Raw genomic sequence first — 24,911 nt, forward strand, 5'->3', positions numbered from 1 at the left:
CTTCAGTGTATTATTTAAGTCAATAAATAAACTTAAATTTTTAGTTGTATTTCTTATGTCCTCTCAAAGAAGTTCCCTCTGCAATGAGTATTGCCTCTCGTTAGAAACAGTGTTATTATAAATTATTGTTAATATGCTTATTATGCCAATTCCCCCATGGATTTTTGCCTTGTTAAAACTCAAAGAGAGGTGGCAAACCTAAAAGCAAAAGAGTAGTAAGTATGTTTGAAACGTATTAAACCTGTAAATGAAGCCTTTATTTGAATTAACAGGATAAAAAATGAGATTGTGTAAGTATGTACAGCCCTTTCTTGATGCTAGATGGCAGTCTAAGTGTTGGAAATTTTCAAGTGAAATTTTATTCCCAGTGCAGGCATCTAATTTTTTTATGTAATTAGTCACTCTGTTTAAATGCCTTCAGTGACAGGAAGCTTTCTGGGAGACAGTCCCATCTATTAGTAGACAGCTCTAATGACCAACTAATTATAGCCAAGGAATTTTAATAGAAATTAATTGGAAGGTTGTGACAGAAAAATAAAAAATGCATCATGAGGAGGAGGGTTCATACTATATAGATGTATTTCCGAGGAGACTGCTTTATCACTTTTGCCTAATTCTCACGGTACATGAAGCCACAGTATTTCAAAGCTGGACAAGATCCGAGAAATCATCTGCTTCAACCACCTCCTTTTGCAAATGGAGTAACTGAAGCCTAGGGAAGAAAAATGGCTAGTCAAAAGAGTTGTATCTATTCAGTTGACCTCATGAAATTGCCACTGTTGTAAATCAAAAATGGTCTCGTATTGGCAATTTCATATGGCTCAACCCACTACTAAGTGGAAGCATTGGGATTTCCAGTTCAGTAGTGTTTCCAGTTTTCCTCCCACTGTCCCATATAGCCTCTGATCATCCCCTCTCTTCATTCATAAAATAGTTTCAAGAGTCAGTTAAGTATTTCAGTTAAATGGACGAAAGTGAAGAATTTTCCTTTTTCCTAATGGTAACTTATAAGAATAAAATTTTTCAGTACTTCTGTTACTTGCAAATAACATGATCCTTCTTGTCTTGAAAAGTTGAAAGAGGAACAATTTTTAAATCCTTTTTGTATTAGTCTTTTACAGTTTCTATAACAAAATGCCACAGACTGGCTTAAACAACAGGAATTTTATTTCTCACACTCATGAACTGGAAGAATTAATATTGTTAAAATGTCCATGCTAACTAAAACAATATACAGGTTCAATGTAATCCCTATTAAAATTCCAATGGTATTTTTCACAGAAATAGAATAAACAATCCAAAGATTTGTATGGAACTAGAAAACATCCTGAATAGCCAAAGCAGTCTTAAGATTAAGAACAAAGCTGCAGGCATTATGCACCCTGATTTCAAACTATATTGTAAAGCTATAGTAACTAAAACAGTATGGTGTTGACATAAAAGCATACACATAGATCAATGGGACAGAATAGAGAGAACCCAGAAATAAAGCCACCCATATATGGTCAGTTAATTTACAAAAAAGGAACCAAGATTAGACAATGGGGAAAGGACAGTCACTCTTTTTTTAATTGAAGTATAGTTGATTTATAATATTATATTAGTTTCAGGTATACAGCATAGTGATTCAGTATTTTTGCAGATTATACTCCATTATAAGTCATTATAAGATAATAGCTATAATTCCCACTGCTATACAATATATCCTTGCTGCTTATCTATTTTATACATAGTAGTTCGTATCTTTTAATTCCATACCCTTAATTTGTCCCTCCCCACTTCCCTTTCCCCTTTGGTAACAACTAGTTTGTTTTCTACATCTGTGAGTCTTGTTTCTGTTTTACACATACATTTATTTGCTTTATTTTTTAGATTCCACATATAAGTGATATGATATGATATTTGTCTTTCTCTTTCTGACCCATTCACTAAGCATAATATTCTGGGTCCATCCATGTTGCTGCAAATGGCAGAATTTCATTTTTTGCTTATGGCTGAATAATATTCCATTGTAAATATATACAACTTCTTTATCCATTCATCTGTTGATGGGCACTTGGGTTGTTTCCATGTCTTGGCTATTGTAAATAGTGCTGCTATGAATATTGGGGTTCATGTATCTTTTTGAACTAGTGTTTTCATTTTTTTTCCAGCTATGTACCCAGGACTGGAATTGCTGGGTCATATGGTAGTTTATATTTAGTTTTTTGAGGAACCTCCATACTGTTTTGCAGCAGTAGCTGCACCAATTTACATTCCCACCAACAGTATGCAAGGGTTCCCTTTCCTCCACATTATCCCCAACACTTGTTATTTGTAAACTTTTTGATGATAGCCATTCTGACATGTGTGAGGTGATACCTCATTATTGTTATGATTTGCATTTCTTGAATAATTAGCAGTGTTGAACATCTTTTCATGTGCCTGTTAGCCATCTCTATGTCTTCTTTGGGAAAATGTCTTTTCAGGTCTTCTGCCCATTTTTTGATTGGGTTGTTTGTTTTTTTGATATTGAGTTGTATGTGCTATTTATATATTTTAGATACTAACACCTTATCAGGGGTTTAGATATTAACCCCTTATTAGGTGATTAGAAAATAGGCAGAGAGGGACTTCCCTGGTGGTCCAGTGGGTAAGACTCTGCACTCCCAATGCAGGGGGCCCGGGTTCGATCCCTGGTCAGGAAACTAGATCCCGCATGCATGCTGCAACTAAGAAGTCTGCATGCCGCAACTAAGAAGTCTGCACGCCGCAACTAAGAAGCCCGCGTGCTGCAACTAAGACTAAGAAGGCCACGTGCCACAACTAAAGATCCCACATGCTGCAGTGAAGATCCTGTGCTGCAACTAAGACCCAGCACAGTCAAAATAAATAAATACATTTTTAAAAAAGAAAAAGAAAATAGGCAGAGGATCTGAATAGACATTTTTCCAAAGAAGACATACAAATGGGCAATAGACACATGAAAAAATGCTCAACATCATTAATCATTAGGGAAATGCAAATCAAAACCACAATGAGATATCACTTCATACCTGTTAGAGTGGCTATTTTCAAAAAGACAAGATATAAAAAGTGTTGGTGAGGATGAGAGAAAAGGGAACCCTTGTGCACTGTTGGTGGGAATATAAATTGCTGCAGCCACTATGGAAAATAGTATGGAGGTTCCTCAAAAACTTAAAAATAGGACTATAATATGACCCAGCAATTCCACTACTGGGTATTTATCCGAAGAAAACAAAAATACTAACTTGAAAAGATATATGCACCCTTAACGTTCATTGAAGCATTATTTACAATAGCCAATATATGAAAACAACCTAAGTGTCCATTGATAAAGAAGATGTTGTATACATATATGATGGAATATTGTTTAGCCATAAAAAGGAATGAAATATTGCCATTTGCGACAAAATGGATGGACCTTGAGGGTATTATATGCTAAGCGAAATAAGTCAGACAAAGACAAATACTGTATGATTTCTCTTATATGAGGAATCCCAAAAAAAAGAAAGAAAGAAAAAGAAAAAAACCATGCTCATAGATACAGAGAACAGACTGGTGGTTGAAAGAGGTAGGGCTTGGGTGTGGGAGAAATGGGTAAACTATTGGGTTTTTTAATTTAAATAAATTGAATAAAATTTATTTTAATTTAAAAAAATGTATTTCTCACAGTTCTGGAGGCTGGCAGTCTAAGATCAAGGTGTCAGCAGGGTTGGTTTCTCCTGAGGACTCTCTCCTTGGCTTGTAGATGGCTGCCTTCTCACTGTGTCCTCATGTGGCCTTTCTCTGTGTACTTGCATCCCTGGTGTGTCTCTCTTTCCTTTTAAGGACACCAGTCATATAGGATTAGGGCTCCACCCTTGTCATCTCATTTATCTACATTTACTCATTTAATTACTTTCTTAAAGGCCCTATCTCCAAATATAGTCACGTTGGTGGTTAGGACTTCATCATAGATTTTGAGAAACACAATTCAGTCCTAAAACCCAAAGTATTATTTCTAAACTGAAGTAATTCCAAGAAATTATAATAACTGAATCAGACAAGAAATTCTAAAATGTATTCTTGTTTTGCCTTATAGTTTGAAATATTACTGTTCTTTCCCCTCCCATTTTTTAAAATTAAAAAATTAGAAACTTGGGGAGCAAATCCTTGGAACTTCTTAAATTATGTGACTGACAGGTAAATGTAAGTCAAGGTGGCTTACAGGTAAAATCTCTTCAATATACATCTTATGAATTTCTAGCATGGCTTTTATGTTCTCTACAGTATACTTGTAGAGTTCAATGCTTAAATTGAGTTAAATAGATTAAATAAATAAAGTACACTGTTCTGGAAACATCGTACTAAATTATTTTCTTGACCTGAAGTGAAAGTGTATACTTGTTTCCTGTTTCAACACAGGCCAAACAGCTGCGAGAGCATTATATGAGCAAGTGTAATACAGAGGTTGCTGAAGCGCAACAAGCTTTGCTGCCGGTGCAGCAGAACATACGTGACCTCCAGAGAAAGGTATGGCCACCAATGTGACTTTCCTTATGTTTTTCTCCACCTAACATTTTGGTTTTTGTTCTGCTCTGGGGAGAAACTTGAACTTTCTTATTCATCTTGGAATTTTTAGCACCTATTACAGTACCTGAGCCACAATAAAAACGTATTTGCTGTTAGCAGTGTTTATTGATTGGATGAACAGATACATAGATAAATCACCTATTTTGAGGTTATTCTCTTTCATTTCTTTTAAGGTATAATGGGGTTTCCTCTTACCTTCGGTATATAACAAGTTGTCTTTTGAAGAAAGTGAAGACTTCCATAATCTTCTTTTGATCTTAGATGTGCATGTTTCCAAAATCTTTTCTTTTAAGATGTTGGAATATTAGAACCATAAGTATTTTCCTTATGAAATATGTGCCATTTGTCATTTCTAAAATTTCTCTTTCATGAAATCAGTAGCAAAGTTTAAAGAGAAGGCTACACAAAATACTTTTACTTTTTGATTTTAACCAGTTACTCCACATTTTATTCTTCCTAATTCATTAATTATTTAGTATTCAAGCATATAATTTTATTAGTTATCAAAGATTATTCATTGAGTAGAATCTAGTTCAGTTAGTTGAGGATAAGCATTATGACTTTATTACGCTGAGAAAGAAACCTGTTACCTTTTCAGATATATGGAGTGAATACTGAATTTTTATTTTGTTTTAGGTATTTTTTTTTAGCACAGCTTTGTTATAAATGTATGTAAATAAATTCTCACTCATTCAGAGTAATCATGAAATAGGTGTTCTATTTAATTATATATGCAGAAGTTGTACTTATTCATTGTATATACAACCTGTATACTTGTCTCCCCACTACTGTGATTCCCTTGAGAGTTGCATTTATTGGCTCCTTTTAATTTTTCACAGAACTCTTTCCAGTGATAGAAACGTTGTGAGTACTAAAAAGACATTAATTGATCAGCTGTTGTCTTGTTTACAGATTTATTCTAATTCTCCTTGGTGGCTGAATGTGATACACAGAGCAATGGAATTTGGTATTGAAGAGGAACTTGTTCAAAGAGTGCGAAATGAAATAACCAGCAACTACAAGCAACAAACTGGCAAGCTTTCTATGTCAGAGAAGTAAGAAAATAGCACAAAACAGAATAGTTATATGAGTAGTCACCCCAAATATTCAAATCATTTGGTATTAAGAGTTACAATTAAAAGTCATAACATATTGTGGTTATGAACATCTACATTTTACCTATTGTTGCATATATTTCAAACCAAAATATGAGGTATGCTTTTTTCCTGTATATTAGTCATTTTTAACTGTTCTCTTTTCAGTGTTTTTTTTTTTCTATTTTTTAATCTGCTTAAAGTATTTTCTTTGTATCTTTGTTGGACAAAGTTGCTTAAAGCCAGCTCTTTAAGCAAAGTTTTGAAATAGACTTTGTTTTGGAGAATTTTGCCCTTGGGGTAAGGCATTCATATTTCCCTATGTCATTCATTCCCTAAGGGCTAAGCTCATAGTGCCACAGTGGCCCAGGTTTTATATTGTAGAGTCTGCTTTGTCTTCCCCATCTTTCTTCTCAGCAACAATCACCATTCTTCAAGATAGATAAGTTGGGTTATTCCTCTTGAAGGAAGAATGGTGAATAATTCTTCCCAGAGAACAAATAGACCCTATCAAAAGTACCTTCAGTGGTTTAACCCTAAGGAATGTCTGTCTAATGTGGGGAATGTAGATGTTGCGGCAGAACCGTTGATTCTAGGGAGGGGGACAGAGAGGAGGATCTTTATTGCTTCTCAGATCATATCGCAGTATAACGTCAGCCTTGGGATTAAAGTTGGTTTTCAGTGAAAAATTCAGTATAAGAATATCTTTGAAATGTTTTAAAGTGTTTTCATTTGCTCTTCTAAAAACTTTTTCAAGTGTCTGCTAACACCCTAAAAAATATGCTACATTTTCTATGTGTCATTATTAACTTGGATGTACCTTAATGTAATCATCTTTTTCACCATTCAGAACCTGATGAGCTTCTCATTTCTGAAGTATATACAGTATATTATGCTTTTGAGTGCACTCTCTTTTTCCCTGTTAAGCCCAAGAATCACTGTTCCAGGATAAGTTGTCATTTATGTCATGAATTCATCTTATCCAGTTTTAAAGCTATGTCCTAATTATGTGTTCTGCCAGCATTGTAGCATCAACTGATAAAGGAAAATATTTTAAAATATCTTGAACTTGTTTTTCTTAAATCACACACAGAAACTCTTTTTTTTTTCTTAGAAACTACTTTTAAAACTTGTAAATCCCCATGTTAGAATATATCCCCTATTAAATGTTTTGAGGTCCCAGGGCTGTAAAAGGACCAACAGGAAACATAAAATGTATAATTCATTACACAAACATGCTTTTAAAAAACATTAGACATAAATAGAAAGTAAGAAAACACATTTTTAAAGTTAAATTTTTTTATATTACATGTATTCAGAGATCATCTTAACACTGCTGCTGTGTTTTTTAATGAGACATATCTCAGACACCAAACTACTTATGTTTGCTTGTTAATGATTCTTGGGGAAGACTATGTAGCTTGGTGATTAAGAGCACAGGTAGATTCTCAAGACAGACTGCCTGTGTTCATACCTCAGTGCCACCACTTGTTAGCTCTTTGAACTTGGGAAAGTTATATAAGCTCTCTCTGCCTTAGTTTCTTCATCTATAAAACCACACAGCATTATAGTGAGGATTAGTAAATTAATATTTGAAAGTGCTTACTTAAAATAGTACCTACTATTAGTATGGTATCTAAGAGTTACCTTCTGTTACTATGTTTTCTTCTCTTTCATTTAAAGGACCTGCAAGAGAGAACATCGCTAAGACATGTTAAATGCTGATCTGTGATATTTTTCAGCCCTTACTCACATGCTCAGACCTGAGTTAGTGGAGAGAACTTTTCCAAAGCCACTTCTTCCCATCGGTTCAAAGTTAATTTTCGAAGAGCAGTTTAAATTTGTAATAAATTACAAATAAAAAACTTTGTTTTCTTTTTGTGAATAGTATTGATACCTAACCTAATTTTAAGTATCTCAAAGTAAATTTTTTTAGAAATTACTGAGCAGCTATTCTATGCCTATTATATATGTTTTTGAAAAGGGGGTATAATCTAATTCTTACCTTCTAAAGGTTAGCTTAATGAGACGACAAGAGTCATAAATAATTTGAGAAATGTATGTATAAAAACTAAACAAAGTACTAAAATGAATAATGTTAATAAACTCCATGAACAGAAAGAAACATAGATTAGTGTTGTGAAATATTGGGAAAGCCTTTTAGGAAGGAAAGTGGGCTCTTTTGAACAATTTGGAGAGAATGGCATATGGCATTTTAGGAAGAAGGATATACTCTTAACTTAAAAAGCAAACAAATCTTGTTTATATTTTTTGTTTTTTAATTTCTTATTATCTAGGCTTTCATTTTCCTTTCAAAAACCCATACACACACATCCATACATTTTTTTTCTTGACCCATTTCATTTATAGTTTATCAGAATGGTTAAGAGCATTGTGTTTGGGTTTAACTCCTAGCCCTGCCACATAATAACTTTGTATCTTTAGTTAAATTACTTTAATTCATTAATCTTCATCTATAACGTGCACAGTTGGGTATCTATTGGGGTTATACAAGTGCTTGGCAAAGTGCCTGGCATTTAGTAAATGCTTAATAAAAATATATGTGTATATGTATAAGTTCCTCACAATATGGAATAGAATTCTTGGCTACTTTTCTCCTTTCTTCTCAGCTTTCTGTCTCTACTTTTCATCCTACAGTCACCTCTACGTAGAGCACAGGTGTCAGGGGAACATCTGTAGTCAATCAGTATTAGAAAGAAAGAATGTGGCAATCCTGATCTTTCAAAGACATCAGACACAGACATAGATTTTGCATATTTTTTTTCGGTTCTGAGGGCAGGCACTATCAAATGTTTTTGTTATCTTTTGTAGTAGACAACCCAATGTTGTTATTCTTTGTTTACTAGTAGATACCAATTGAATATACTCCTAATGTAAACTCACTCAGGTGTGACTAGGTAAAATGTTGCAGTTTCTTTAACACTTTGCCAACCACTTCTTGAATTTTTAGGAAATTGACCTACTGTTCTTTTCTTTGCTGTGTGTGGTGCTGGTGATGGGAATCAGGTTCCATGACTGCAGAGGTCTTCAGTTCTTACTTACAACACGTATGGAAGAGCTAAGTAAGTTCCAGAAGCAAGTAAGAGATGCTGTAAAAAATCTGGAGGGACCTCCATCTCGTCATGTTATTGAGTCTGCAACAATCTGCCACCTCCGGCCAATCAGGCTTCCCCTCAATTGGTAGGTAATAGGAGAAATCATCCAATGAATGGCATCATTCCATTGAGCTAGATTTCTCCTGAGAGAAAAAACACTGGCTCACATAATAAAACATTTTTCATTTGAATTCAGACAGAAGTAGAGATGTATTATTAATCTAACTAAAAAAAAAACCTCTCTAGGACCACATACCTGAGGACCACGTATTTTTTTTTTTCTAAAATGACATATTTGTTGTAAAGAAAATGTGAAGTATAAAATACTAAGCCTCTTTTAGAAATTACCGGATTGCGGTTATGTTTGTGAATGTTTCTCTGATAATTTCTTCTTTTCCAGCTGTGTCTTTTGTAAGGCTGATGAATTGTTCACAGAGTATGAATCGAAGCTATTTTCTCACACGTAAGTTCTCTGATTGATTATTTCCAATCAGGAAAATGAAACATTTTACAAGACTTGGTATTTTAATTTCTACAACTACATTTTCCTCACAATAACATTTCTTATATTTTTTCCTCATATCCAGTCAATTTACTAAACTTTAGCATTTGCCCATTTAACATGCTCAGTTTCACCTGTGCTGACGTTAACCCCCAAATGCTCCTGTCGTGTAGTAACATGTGCTTGAGGGACAGTTTACGGGAGTCCACAGACTCTGCAGTCCAACAGATATGACCACAAATCTCTGCTCACTACTGTGCACAGATTACTTCTCTAAGCCTCAGGATCCTCATTGGTGAAATGAAGATAATAACACCTCACTGAGTTTTTTTTATGTATATTAAATAAGAAAAGGCATATAATTACTTAGCATAGTGGGGGTTTTGGGGGTTTTTTTTTTAACATCTTTATTGGAGTATAATTGCTTTACAATGTTGTGTTAGTTTCTGCTATATAACAAAGTGAATCAGCTATACATATACATATATCCCCATATTTCCTCCCTCTTGCATATCCCTCCCACCCTCCTTATCCCACCCCTCTAGGTGGTCACAAAGCACCGAGCTGATCTCCCTGTGCTATGCGGCTGCTTCCCACTAGCTACCTGTTGTACATTTGGTAGTGTATATATGTCCATGCCACTCTCTCACTTCATACCAACTTACCCTTCCCCCTCCCCGTCTCCTCAAGTCCATTCTCTACCTCTGCATCTTTATTCCTGTCCTGCCCCTAGGTTCTTCAGAACCAATTTTTTTTTTTTAGATTCCATAAATATGTGTTAGCATACAGTATTTATTTTTCTCTTTCTGACTTACTTCACTCTGTATAACAGACTCTAGGTCCATCCACCTCACTACAAATAACTCAATTTCACTTCTTTTTATGGCTGAGTAATATTCCATTGTATATATGTACCACATCTTCTTTATCCATTCATCTGTCGATGGACACTTAGATTGCTTCCATGTCCTGGCTCTTTTACATAAAGCTGCAATGAATATTGTGGTACTTGACTCTTTTTGAATTACGGTTTTCTCAGGGTATATGCCCAGTAGTGGGAATGCTGGGCCTTATGTTAGTTCTATTTTTAGTTTTTTAAGGAACCTCCATACTGTTCTCCATAGTGGCTGTATCAATTTACATTCCCACCAACAGTGCAAGAGGGTTCCCTTTTCTCCACACCCTCTCCAGCATTTATTGTTTGTAAATTTTTTGATGATGGCCATTCTGACTGGTGTGAGGTGATACCTCATTGTAGTTTTGATTTGCATTTCTCTAATGATTAGTGATGTTGAGTATCCTTTCATGTGTTTGCTGGCAATCTGTATATCTTCTTTGGAGAAATGTCTGTTTAGGTCTTCTACCCATTTTTGGATTGGGTTGTTTGTTTTTTCATATTGACCTGCATGAGCTGCTTGTAAATTTTGGAGATTAATCCTTTGTCAGTTGCTTCATTTGCAAATATTTTCTCCCATTCTGAGGGTTGTCTTTTCATGTTGTTTACGGTTTCCTTTGCTATGCAAAAGCTTTTAAGTAGGTCCCATTTGTTTATTTTTGTTCTTTCCATTTCTCTAGGAGGTGGATCAAAAAGGATCTTGGTGTGATTTATGTCATAGAGTGTTCTGCCTATGTTTTCCTCTAAGAGTTTTATAGTGTCTGGCCTCACATTTAGGTCTTTAATCCATTTTGAGTTTATCTTTGTGTATGATGTTAGGGAGTGTTCTAATTTCATTTTACATGTAGCTGTCCAGTTTTCCCAGCACCACTTATTGAAGAGACTGTCTTTTCTCCATTGTATATCTTTGCCTCCTTTGTCATAAATTAGTTGACCATAGGTGCGTGGGTTTATCTCTGGGCTTTCTATCTTGTTCCATTGATCTCTGTTTCTGTTTTTGTGCCAGTACCATACTGTCTTGATTACTGTAGCTTTGTAGTATAGTCTAAAGTCAGGGAGCCTGATTCCTCCAGCTCCGTTTTTCTTTCTCAAGACTGCTTTGGCCGTTTGGGGTCTTTTGTGTTTCCATACAAATTGTGAAATATTTTGTTCTCGTTCTGTGAAAACTGCCATTGGTAGTTTGATAGGGATTGCATTCAATCTGTAGATTGCTTTGGGTAGCATGGTCATTTTCACAATGTTAATTCTTCCAATCCAAGAGCATGGTATATCTCTCCATCTGTTTGTTATCATCTTTAATTTCTTTCATCGGTGTCTTATAGTTTTCTGCCTACAGGACTTTTGTCTCCTTAGGTAGGTTTATGCCTAGGTATTTTATTCTTTTTGTTGCAAGGGTAAATGGGAGTGTTTCCTTAATTTCTCTTTCAGATTTTTCATCATTAGTGTATAGGAATGCAAGAGATTTCTGTGCATTAATTTTCTACCCTGCTACTTTACCAAATTCATTCATTAGCTCTAGTAGTTTTCTGGTAGCATCTTTAGGATTCTCTATGTATAGAATCATGTCATCTGCAAACAGTGACAGCTTTACTTCTTCTTTTCCAATTTGGATTCCTTTTATTTCTTTTTCTTCTCTGATTGCTGTGGCTAAAACTTCCAAAACAATGTTGAATAATAGTGGTGAGAGTGGGCACCTTGTCTTGCTCCTGATCCTAGTGGAAATGGTTTCAGTTTTTCACCATTGAGGACGATGTTGGCTGTGGGTTTGTCATATATGGCCTTTATTTTGTTGAGGAAAGTTCCCTCTATGCCTGCTTTCTGGAGGGTTTTTATCGTAAATCGTCGTTGAATTTTGTCAAAAGCTTTTTCTGCATGTATTGAGATGATCATATGGTTTTTTTTCTTCAGTTTGTTAATATGGTGTATCACATTGATTGATTTGCGTATACTGAAGAATCCTTGCATTCCTGGGATAAATCCCACTTGATCATGGTGTATGATCCTTTTAATGTGCTGTTGGATTCTGTTTGCTAGTATTTTGTGGAGGATTTTTGCATCTATGTTCATCAGTGATATTGGCCTGTCGTTTTTTTCCTTGTGACATCTTTGTCTGGTTTTGGTATCAGGGTGATGCTGGCCTCGTACAATGAGTTTGGGAGTGTTCCTTCCTCTGCTATATTTGGAAGAGTTTGAGAAGGATAGGTGTTAGCTCTTCTCTAAATGTTTGATAGAATTCGCCTGTGAAGCCATCTGGTCCTGCGCTTTTAGTTTTTGGAAGATTTTTCATCACAGTTTCAATTTCAGTGCTTGTGATTGGTCTGTTTATATTTTCTAATTCTTCCTGGTTCAGTCTCAGGAGCTTGTGCTTTTCTAAGAGTTTGTCCATTTCTTCCAGGTTGTCCATTTTATTGGCATAGAGTTGCTTGTAGTAATCTCTCATGATCCTTTGTATTTCTGCAGTGTCAGTTGTTACTTCTCCTTTTTCATTTCTAATTCTATTGATTTGAGTCTTCTCCCTTTTTTTCTCGATGAGTCTGGCTAAAGGTTTATCAATTTTGCTTATCTTCTCAAAGAACCAGCTTTTCGTTTTATTGACCTTTGCTATTGTTTCCTTCATTTCTTTTTCATTTATTTCTGATCTGATCTTTATGATTTCTTTCCTTCTGCTAACCCTGGGGTTTTTTTGTTCTTCTTTCTCTAATTGCTTTAGGTGTAAGGTTAGGTTGTTTATTTGAGATGTTTCTTGTTTCTTGAGGTAGGATTGTATCGCTATAAGCTTCCCTCTTAGAACTACTTTTGCTGCATCCCATAGGTTTTGGGTCGTCGTGTTTTCATTGTCATTTGTTTCTAGGTATTTTTTTATTTTCTCTTTGATTTCTTCAGTGATTTCTTGGTTATTTAGTAGTGTATTGTTTAGCCTCCATGTGTTTGTATTTTTTACAGATTTTTTCCTGTAATTGATATCTAGCCTCATAGAGTTGTGGTCAGAAAGGATACTTGATACGATTTCAATTTTCTTAAGTTTACCAGGGCTTGATTTGTGACCCAAGATATGATCTATCCTGGAGAATGTTCCATGAGCACTTGAGAAGAAAGTGTATTCTGTTGTTTTTGGATGGAATGTCCTATAAATATCAATTAAGTCCATCTTGTTTAATGTATCATTTAAAATTTGTGTTTCCTTATTTATTTTCATTTTGGATGATCTGTCCATTGGTGAAAGTGGGGTGTTAAAGTCTCCTACTATGATTGTGATACTGTCAATTTCCCCTTTTATGGCTGTTAGCATTTGCATTATGTATTGAGGTGCTCCTATGTTGGGTGCTAAATATTTACAATTGTTATATCTTCTTCTTGGATTGATCTCTTGATCATTATATAGTGTCCTTCTTTGTCTCTTGTAATAGTCTTTATTTTAAAGTCTATTTTGTCTGATATGAGAATTGCCACTCCAGCTTTCTTTTGATTTCCAATTGCATGGAATATCATTTTCCATCCCCTCACTTTCAGTCTGTATGTGTCCCTAGGTCTGAAGTAGCTCTCTAGTAGACAGCATATATACGGGTCTTGTTATTATATCCATTCAGCCAATCTGTGTCTTTTGGTTGGAGAATTTAATCCATTTACATTTAAGGTAGTTATCGATATGTATGTTCCTATTACCATTTTCTTAATTGTTTTGGGTTTGTTATTGTAGGTCTTTTCCTTCTCTTGTGTTTCCTGACTAGAGAAGTTCCTTTAGCATTTGTTGTAAAACTAGTTTGGTGATGCTGAATTCTCTTAGCTTTTGCTTGTCTGTAAAGGTTTTAATTTCTCTGTCGAATCTGAATGAGATCCTTTCTGGGTAGAGTAATCTTGGTTGTAGGTTTCTCCCTTTCATCAGTTTAAATATGTCCTGCCACTCCCTTCTGGCTTGCAGAGTTTCTGCTGGAAGATCAGCTGTTAAACTTATGGGGATTCCCTTGTATGTTATTTGTTGTTTTTCCCTTGCTGCTTTTAATGTTTTTTCTTTGTTTTTAATTTTTGATAGTTTGATTAATATGTGTCTTGGTGTGTTTCTCCTTGGATTTATCCTGTATGGGACTCTCTACGCTTCCTGGACTTGATTATTTCCTTTCCCATATTAGGGAAGTTTTCAACTATAATGTCTTCAAATATTTTCTCAGACCCTTTCTTTTTTCTCTTCTTCTTCTGGGACCCCTATAATTCAAATGTTGGTGCACTTAATGTTGTCCCAGAGGTCTCTAAGACTGTCCTCAGTTCTTTTCATTCTTTTTCCTTTATTCTGCTCTACAGTAGTTATTTCCACTATTTTATCTTCCAGGTCACTTATCCGTTCTTCGGCCTCAGTTATTCTGCTATTGATTCCTTTTAGAGAATTTTTAATTTTATTTATTGTGTTGTTCATCATTGTTTGCTCTTTAGTTCTTCTAGGTCCTTGTTAAACGTTTCTTGTATTTCCTCCATTCTATTTCCAAGATTTTGGATCGTCTTTACTCTCATTACTCTGAATTCTTTTTCAGGTAGACTGCCTATTTCCTCTTCATTTGTTTGGTCTGGTGGGTTTTTACCTTGCTCCTTCATCTGCTGTGTGTTTGTCTTCTCATTTTGCTTCACTTACTGTGTTTGGGGTCTCCTTTTCACAGGCTTCAGGTTCACAGTTCCCGTTGTTTTTGGTGTCTGTCCCCAGTGGCTAAGGTTGGTTCAGTGGATTGTGTAGGCTTCCTGGTGGAGGGGACTGGTGCCTGTGTTCTGGTGGATGAGGCTGGATCTTGTCTTTTTGGTGGGCAGGACCATGTCTGGTGGTGTGTTTCAGGGTGTCTGTGACCTTATTATGACTTTAGGCAGCCTCTCTGCTAATGGGTGGGGTTGTGTTCCTGTCTTGCTAGTTGTTTGGCCTAGGGTGTCCAGCACTGTAGCTTGCTCGTCGTTGAGTGGAGCTGGGCCTTAGCGTTGAGATGGAGATCTCTGGGAGCGCTTTCGCCGTTTGATATTATGTGGAGCTGTGAGGTCTCTGGTGAACCAATGTCCTGAATTCGGCTCTCCCACCTCACAGGCACAGGCCTGACACCCGGCCGGAGCACCAAGACCCTGTCAGCCACACGGCTAAGAAGAAAAGGGAGAAAAAAAGAAAGAAAGAAATAAAGGGAGGGAGGGAGGGAGGAAGGAAGGAAGACGGAAGAAAGAAAGAAAGAAAAAGATTAAATAAATTTAAAAGTTATTACAATAAAAAATTTAAAAACTATTAAAAATAAAAAAATATTTTAAAGTCATTAAAAAAAAGAAAAAGAAAGAAAGAAAGAAGAGAGCAACCAAACCAAAAACCAAATCCACTAATGATAACAAGCACTAAAAACTATATTTAAAAAAAAACAAAGGACAGACGGAATCCTAGGACAAATGATAAAAGCAAAGCTCTACAGACAAAGTCACACAAAGAAGCATACACATACACACTCACAAAAAGAGAAAAAGGAAAAATATATATATATCTATATTTAAAAAAAAAAAGGAAGAGAGCAACCAAATCGATAAACAAATCTACCAGTGATAATAAACTCTAAATACTAAACTAAGATAAACATAAAACCAGATACAAATTAGATGCAGAAAGCAAACCCCAAGTCTACAGTTGCTCCCAAAGTCCACCACCTCAATTTTGGGATGATTCATTGTCTATTCAGGTATTCCACAGATGCAGAGTACATCAAGTTGATTGTGGAGATTTAATCCACTGCTCCTGGGGCTGCTGGGAGAGATTTCCCTTTCTCTTCTTTGTTCGCACAGCTCCTGGGGTTCAGCTTTGGATTTGGCCCTGCCTCTGCATGTAGGTCACCTGAGGGCGTCTGTTCTTTGCCCAGAGAGGACGGGGTTAAAGGAGCAGCTGATTCGGGGGCTCTGGCTCACTTAGGCCAGGGGGAGGGAGGGGTACGGATGCGGGGCGAGCCTGCGGCGGCAGAGGCCAGCGTGACATTGCAGCAGCCTGAGGCGCGCCGTGTGTTCTCCCAGGAAAGTTGTCCCTGGATCACGGGACCCTGGCAGTGGCGGGCTGCACAGGCTCCTGGGAGGGGCGGTGTGGATGTGACCTGTGCTTGCACACAGGCTTCTTGGTGGCTGCAGCAGCAGCCTTAGCGTCTGATGCCCGTCTCTGGGGTCCGCGCTGATAGCCGCAGCTCGCGCCCGTCTCTGGAGTTCGTTTAGGTGATGCTCCGAATCTCCTCTCCTCACGCACCCTGAAACAATGGTCTCTTGCCTGTTTGGCAGCTCCAGTCTTTTTCCTGGACTCCCTCCCGGCTAGCTGTGGCGCAGTAGCCCCCTTCAGGCTGTGTTCACCAGCCAACCCCAGTCCTCTCCCTGGGGTCTGACCTCCGAAGCCCGAGCCTCAGCTCCCAGCCCCCGCCCGCCCCGGCGGGTGAGCAGACAAGCCTCTCAGGCTGGTGAGTGCTGGTCAGCACCGATCCTCCGTGCGGGAATCTCTCCACTTTGCCCTCTGCACACCTGTTGCTGTTCTCTCCTCCGTGGCTCCGAAGCTTCCCCACCACCCACCCCCCGTCTCTGCTAGTGAAAGGGCTACCTAGTGTGTGGAAGCTTTTCCTCCTTCACAGCTCCCTCACAGAAGTGCTGGTCCCATCCCTATTCTTTTGTCTCTGTTTTTTCTTTTTTCCTTCGCCCTACCCAGGTACATGGGAAGTTTCTTGCCTTTTGGGAAGTCTGAGGTCTTCTGCCAGCATTCAATAGGTGTTCTGTAGGAGTTGTTCCACATATAGGTGTATTTCTGATGTAATTGTAGGGAGGAAGGTGATCCCACGTCTTACTTCTCCGCCATCTTGAAGGTCTCTTCTCTAGCATAGTGTTTGATACATGGTAAATGGTCTATAAAAATGTTAGCTCTTTTTAGTAATACACTTTCTCCAACACAGGTTTGAAGTCTTCATCCTTGTGTCAGGGATTAAGCTACTTAGTGAGTACATTTAGCAAAATTATTCCTATTTTACAAACATGGAAATTGAGAAAAGACTCAAGTCTGATTGCCTCAAAAAAATAAAAAATCAACAGTGTACTTTTAGGTCATCTTGTGGTTTTTCGGTTTTATTTTTGCATGGTTGATAGTGGTGGTAATTTGTGTTTTGTATTATTTTAATTCTCAGCAAGATTTTAGCCTGGAATTTATTGCCATTTTTTATTAGGCCAGATTGCTCTCAATAAAGCAGTTGTCAAATGTATGATATCTCAAGCATTTTCAGAGTTGGTATGGTTTTTCCAAAAACTTGTAAGCACGATCTTGTAGACATGACATTGAAAGATGCTGATGAAATTTTGAAATTTTTGTTTTTGACCTTGCTTTCCTATTAGCTCTGGCAATATCATTTTTATAGTACTTGTTACCCACTGACAGTAGTTACTGTGGTTTTGTTCTCGAATGTCTTCAGAGTCAAAGGCCAGACTGCAATATTTGAGGAGATGATAGAAGATGAAGAAGGACTGGTGGATGATCGAATACCTACCACCAACCGGGGTCTGTGGGCAGTAAGTGAGACAGAGCGATCCATGAAAGCTCTGCTATCGTTTGGAAAATCACATAGATTTGATGTTGAATTCATTGATGAGGGAAGTGCTTCAATGGATCTCTTTGAAGCTTGGAAGAAAGAATATAAGGTAACAGTAATTTAAAACTTCCTTCCCATATTAAAAATTCTCCTCCTTTACATTAATTTTAGTTGCTACTTTCCTTTTTCTCTCTTCAGTTTTTAAAAATCTGCTTTAGAGAGTTGAGGGATCGTAATTTATCTTTCCCTAAAATGTAATGATTGTAATGATGAATAATAAATACAATAATACTGAACAAATGAGAAGTTTCTGTTTATTAAATTACTAAAAATCATTACTAAGATGAAATTTATATGAAACCTTTTGTTTTTCCATGAAAGTGTGTTATTCTAGTCTTAGCTTGGTCTTACACTGCTGTTCTCTGAAATCAGAGTGTGGCTTTGTTTCCTTTTTTGTTTTTTTCTTTTGCTCTGTGAATAACAACCAAACATCAACAACCTTAAAGATTGGAGAACATAGTAAACATTTCTCAACATACAAGACTAGAAACCATTGCAATTAATAATGCACAAAGGGGCTCTTCATATTTATACTTTAATAATTTCATCATCTTATAACTCTATGCTTGAGATTCCAGAATTCATTAATTTTGAATTATTCTTTATATGTGGATTTTTTAATCCCTTGTCCTACTTTGCAAGTGAGATGGGTGAGGAAATAAAAGAAGTGGGTTTTTTATTTATAATGTTATATTCCATTTGATATCTTTTATTTTTTTAATCTAAAGTTCTTGCCTTTTAAAGCAGGATAAAAATTTCTCTCAAGAAAGAGAAGCTGTGCTGTCTATAATATCAATTCATACATTTGATAGATTGAAGAATGATACTTCTATAGCATCAAAATCATTGGTTCATAATAATATTTTTCTTTTCACATTACTATTCTAAAAGCAAAAGCACATTAACACAGTTAATTACAGCAAGTCATGGAAGAGACAATACTACATACAGTGTTCATTTGCCCCTACGTTCTTCCTTTGAGCTCAGTTTAGCCACATGCTCTGAGTCAGAGGAGTGCTTATCATGCAGTTCACCCAGATCTTTGTTCATTTGTTCTCCGTAACATTGCAGACTAAACCCTTTAACAACAGTGTAAATGAATGAGCTACTGCTACGCACATCAATCAGGATCTAACTCAAAGCATAATGTTAGTTAGTGAAGAAGGCATATCAAAACATTTTATACTGATTGATAGCATTTTTATAAATTTCAGAAACATATAAAACCAGATTATTAAGGCTGTATAGATTAGTATAACTCCAGCAAAAAGTACAGAATAGTAAGTCCAATTCAGAATAGTGGTTACCCCATTGTTGGGGGTTGAAGGAAGAATGTGTGAGGCAAGAGAGTGATGCAGTTGAGAAGGAGCACAGGCATTCTAAGGAACTGGCATTATTCTCTTTCCTAATTCGGATGATGTGGACTCAGTTGTATACTTTAATATTCTCATTATCATATATACATATTATTTTGAGAATGGGAAATATTTTATAATAAAAAATATTTCTTTAAAAAATAAAACAGAGATTCCACCAGTCTAGTATTGATCTGTAAAGATCTTTGGTCCTACGAAGAGATCTTGGCGTGTGCTGTTCCTGAGATTCTGAAGAGGCAATACACTATAGTGTCCTGTGGATATTATTCAGTCCCACTTCCTCATCCTAAAAATGGACCAAGAATTGCTTGTACCTTAGACCCATAATGAAAACACTGTGTATGTTTTAAGACCTCACTGAAGACTCTTGACCAAGGGACATCTTGGTGGTTTTAACCAGTTTTAATCATGTGCTTTACCACTGTCTGTCTTTTCTGTTCCTTCAGTTGCTTCATGAATATTGGATGGCTCTGAGGAATCGTGTGTCTGCTGTTGATGAACTTGCAATGGCTACAGAACGACTAAGAGTACGTGATCCTAGGGAGCCAAAGCCCAATCCACCAGTTCCTCATATCATTGAACCACATGAGGTAATTTGCAAATGAATCACAGAAAAGAACACAGCAAATAGATGTCACAAAAATCCAAGATCCATAGAAGGTATAGAGTCAGGGCAGTGAAGTCTTCAATATGTGTTTCATATCTGCTCTTGAGCCATATGAAGTTGTTTGTTTTTGTAGGTCAGAGATGAGCAATTTCATGTCTAATACATGCTTAGCATTCACTGTTTGGGTGCATTTGCACGTTTATTTGTTTCTCTCTACATTGCATATTCATCTATTCTTGAGCACCGTTTGCGTGCCAAAACCTAAAGATATTCTTGGTCAGTTTTTAGACATATGTCCTATTACTTCAGCTTTTTCAGAACTAAAAAAATCTTCCATAAGAACAACCAAGAACTGATTTTGCAATGTTTTCCTTTGCTAATGATGAACAGATATTGACAACTTATCATCTGTTAAATTCCTCTTTGTATCTCAGAATTTAAAAAATAACTCCACCAACTTTTTTTCTTCATATTAAAAATATTATTTTCTTTAGAATTTGTTTTTATTCCTTTAATCTTTTAAATCTTTTTTTTTTTCTATAAAGCTTGGAGACTGTAACTTAGAAAAACTTAGAAATATTCATTATATACTATTTCACTTCATTTTTAAAATAGAATTCTCAATAAGTTTTAAGTGAAAACAAATTCCTCTTATTATTATTTTTTTTTTCTGTTACCGTATTCTACTGAGGTGGGGGGCACAGAAAGGAGGAGCAGAGAGATTCTTCCCTGGATTTCTTAAAATCACTTCATTTGTATGGCCAAAGTAGCATACCATTTTATTTTTCTTTATCCCATAAATGTATTACTGAAAAATCATACACAAATAGCCTTTGGTTGATTTTTAACCTACTTCAGGTATATAGGGAAGCTTTTTATTTAAAAGAATTCTACATTGAATTTTGTCTTCTATACAACAAAATATATATATTTTTTGAAATATGTTAATATTATCTAGTATCCATTTTGCAAATTTGAGTTTTCACATGTAAATATGTTTTCATAAAATAGGACACTTTTTAAGAAAGAATTAAAATAGAAGAATTGTGCATGTTTAATATAATGTTACCATCTTAGAATAAAGAAGTTGTTTTGTTTTGTTTTTAGGTAGAACAAAATCGTATAAAACTACTAAATGATAAAGCTGTTGCTACATCACAGCTTCAGAAAAAACTTGGGCAGCTTCTTTACCTAACTAACTTGGAGAAGGTACTGTTTTTAAAAGATGCTACTTTTTCCCATACTGTATTATCAATAAACCACTTTATTGACTCCTTTCATTTAATCTATTAGTCCCCTAATTAATGGTATAGGTGTTTTTTTTTATCATTCTTTTATTTGTTTGTGTTAGTTATATGAGTCAGAACACTAGCTATGTCTGCAGTAGCTACACAGATCACAAAAGAAGATGATATCTATAGAAAATATGTTGTACAGATAATGTAAAGGGTATGCAGTATATAGTATAGCACAATGTAAACAGACTGTAGTTGGAAACCCTGAATAGTGAAAGTATTACAACATACCACTCAGCAAAGATAAACGCATGCATCCAATAACACATACACAGATTTTTTTAATTTGTTATTTGAAACTGTGAAGTGTGTTTGGAAAGCTGCTAAATAAGAGGACATGGTAATGAATTATTTAATGTAATTCACAACATATTTTCTTAGTAGTAAGCAAAGTACTGTATTAGACATTGATGAATATAATTCCATTTTCTGGCAAGAATAAATGGGAGTGGCAGAGTAACTTATCAGAACAACATATAATAGTAGATTTTTGGATAGGGCAAATGAAGAAAAGCAGTAGGCTACAATTGGTCCGGAAAACTAGTACCAAATACATTTAAGTGAATCATTAAATCTCAGCAATGACAAAATGAAAAAGTTGGACATTCTTTATAGGTAAAATAGCATAGTAGTTAAGAAGGTAGACTTTTGGACCTAGGTAGTGCAAATTTGAATCATGATGCCACTGTTTTCTAGATATAGGACTTTATTCAAGTTATTTACTTCTCTTTGTCACATCTGTAAAATGAGAAAAGTAACACTATCTTGTAGGGCTCTCTTGAGGATCAAATGAATTAATATATGTAAGTGCTAGAGTGTTTACTGGTTTATTAAGCACCTTCTAGGTATTCACTGTTAATATTATTATATTATTACTATTATTATAATGATGACTACTATTTTGGCAGGGAAAAAAAGAGAAGAACTTTAAGTCAATCTCGCAAAATGCTTGCTATAGAAAAATAACATTCAGGAAAAAAAGTCTTGATATTTCTGGACATGAGTTTTTAAAATATAAGATTTCTGTACTTTAAATGTGAGAGTCAAAATTAAGAGATAGTTGATGATTCTTTTAGTTATGGAACATAAGTTGATATCCTCTATATGTTGAATTATTTTTTAAAAAATTAAAATTCCAAGGATATAATCTATGTAGGAAAACCCATTTGGCAAAAAATATAAGAAAAAAATATTTACTCTATAAATGAAGGAAAGTAAGCAATCTGCAAACTACTAAGCATAGGACATATCCAGCCCATCACCAGTTTTTGTGAATAAAGTTTTATTGGAATACAGCTATACTCATTCGTTAAGTATTGTCTACAGCTGCTTTTGTGCTATAATAGCAGAGTTGAGGAGTTGCAACAGAGATCATATGGCCCACAAAGCCTAAAATATTTACAATCATGCCCTTTATGGAAAAAATGCTAATTCTTACATTAAATAAATTAGAAGAGGTATTGTAAATTCTGGTAGATTGTTTACAAAATGCTATAGTAATACCTTCTCTTGTGTGCTTACTCTTGGTTAATCCCCTCCTACACTGACTCTAGGCTTAGTCAGATGACTTGTTTTTGGCCTTGTGTCACAAACAGAGATTTGAAAAGTCCATGCACTTTGGAATTCTCCCAATCGTGTCATTTTTTGGAACTCTGAGACGATGTGGAGAAGCCCGGCTTACCTTTCTTGAGGGGTAAAAACCTCAGCTTAGCCCTCTCCCCAGACCAGCTAGCCCACCAACTGCTAGATATGAGTGTGGGCCGTCCTGGACCGTCCAGCCCAAGCCAAATCAGTGCATCCCAAAATAACCCAGGTGACTTGTAGCATCAGGAGAAATTCATGTTTTTTTAGCCACTAAGGTTTTAGGTGGTTTGCTGTATGTTACCTGAAACAAATCAATAATTAACAGAGGAAAAGAATAATTCAGTCCAACTTTTTTTAAATGCTGCATACTTACATTGTAGTTAATGGAATTGTTTTAACCATTAGAACTTCTGAATCCATGCACAATTTAGCTATTTTTTTTCTGCTTATAAGAGTCAAAGGATAATCAAGAACAATTTAGTAATCTATGAGTCTAATTTACTTTCCTTTATGTTTTCGTCAGTTTTAAAACCTGTTCATTTGATGACTTTTTTGGAACTCTTTCAGTTTTTAAAGAGACTTTGAAAAGCTATTATACTTCAACATAATTTCCCGGCATAGATAGGTGTCAAATCAGTAATATTTCTGGTTTCTAATTATTTGCTTTGCCTTAGTGAGATTAGAAAAAGGATATGGAGAAGAAATCAGTATTAATAAGGAGTTATGTGAATAAATGCTGCCTCTTCCCAATATCTTTGATCCCATGCCAAGTGGACATGCAGAATATCTATTTCTCTTTTAAAAAAATATATCTAACATGAAAGTAAAATTTGAGAATTTAGGTAAATTATATCATATTTTGCTTTTTATTTTGCCTTCTATCATAATCACAAATACAGTAATATGATAACTTTAGCAAACTGTGTTAAAAATTGTGTCCATTTTTTTCTTCACTCCTTGAATAAATGTTATTTTTAAATCCCAGGAATGATAGTATTAATATATGAATTATTAGGTCATCTCAATGACTAGATTATTTTAATTGCCAACAGTTAACTTTTATAAATGAGCTGTGAAACATGTAGCAGCTTTTAAAATATAACTAATATATGTTTTAATTCTTTTTTGGATAGTCTCAGGACAAAACATCAGGAGGTATTAATCCAGAACCTTGTCCAATCTGTGCTCGGCAACTGGGAAAACAGGTGAAATTATAATAAATATTACATGCATTTGTAAAATACTTTACAGTCTTCAAAGGCTTTTACATACAACTTGCCCCACCCTCACACTTTGCATGCAAGGCAAATACTACCTCTGTCTGAAAGGTAGGGCCAAAGGTTAACTGACAGGCTTAGTGCCAAATATGTTTGAGCAATGTTTTCCCTTAAGTGGTAGGTGAAAACATATTTCTAGAATAGCCCCATCTTTTTCATTAAAGGTGAATAATTTTAAGTATTGTTTCCAGTCGCTTGAGTCTGTCAGTTTACCATGGTTATTTGGTAATTGTACAGAAATATAATACAGCATACACAGATTTACTTAAGTTATGACAAAGGTGTAGTAACGTAGTTCTTACTTAACATTATTACTGTCGAATAGTACCAGGATTTAAAGTGCAAATAACAGCAATCCTGAGGGAATTCATATGTGATTTTTAGAAGACTATTATATCAATTAAGTATATTTCTTTGTGAATATTAGTATACAAATGTCTATAAACTTAATGGAACTGTATTAGTTTTCCTCAAAGAGATTCTTATTTTTACTTTATGAAATGTGATTTATGATACTATAAGTTCCTACTTTGTATGATAAATAAATATATGTAATATCAGTATATTCACTGCTTTTCAAATTTTGAAAGGTAAGTCTATTACTATTAAATGAGTAAAAGTGTCCTTGGCACTTTTTTCTATGGAGCTGAGAGTAGAAGCCTAAATATATGAGTTCCATATTCTGACCAGCAATAATCAGAAAGAACATACCTTTTAGTTTCCATGATTCATGGAGAAGATAAGATTTTAAAGGATATTTTATTGATAATAAATCTGAAAAGGACAGATTGGTAACTGAGCAGAAGAATAGTAATGTACAGATATAGGCAATTACTGTTAAAAATCAGTGATAAAAACATTTTGATAAAAATCACTATAAAAATGGAAAGGATCATGGTGTAAGTAGTTTCTTCTTTGCTTTTAGTTTTGATGAGATTCATGCAACTAGGTTGTCTCAGAAATTTTATTATCTTTAACATTTC

At 35.4% G+C, this 24,911-nt stretch overlaps 1 protein-coding gene across 6 annotated transcripts in view; it reads left to right on the plus strand.

The window, feature by feature from the left end:
• SHPRH (SNF2 histone linker PHD RING helicase) overlaps positions 1–24,911 on the plus strand; it is a 93,069-nt gene that overhangs the window by 39,866 nt on the left and 28,292 nt on the right. For 4 of the 6 annotated variants that reach the window (XM_061207671.1, XM_061207669.1, XM_061207670.1 and 1 more), the window contains exons 17-24: positions 4,408–4,515; positions 5,488–5,630; positions 8,697–8,870; positions 9,186–9,248; positions 17,613–17,838; positions 19,612–19,755; positions 20,880–20,981; positions 23,785–23,856. In XM_061207671.1, coding sequence (XP_061063654.1) covers positions 4,408–4,515; positions 5,488–5,630; positions 8,697–8,870; positions 9,186–9,248; positions 17,613–17,838; positions 19,612–19,755; positions 20,880–20,981; positions 23,785–23,856 — 1,032 coding nt within the window. The remainder of the gene's footprint in view (positions 1–4,407; positions 4,516–5,487; positions 5,631–8,696; positions 8,871–9,185; positions 9,249–17,612; positions 17,839–19,611; positions 19,756–20,879; positions 20,982–23,784; positions 23,857–24,911) is intronic. The other 2 variants (XM_061207672.1, XM_061207673.1) reach the window with 2 other exon arrangements.

Source organism: Eubalaena glacialis, chromosome 12 (genome assembly GCF_028564815.1).
Source record: "Eubalaena glacialis isolate mEubGla1 chromosome 12, mEubGla1.1.hap2.+ XY, whole genome shotgun sequence".
NCBI lineage: Eukaryota > Metazoa > Chordata > Mammalia > Artiodactyla > Balaenidae > Eubalaena > Eubalaena glacialis.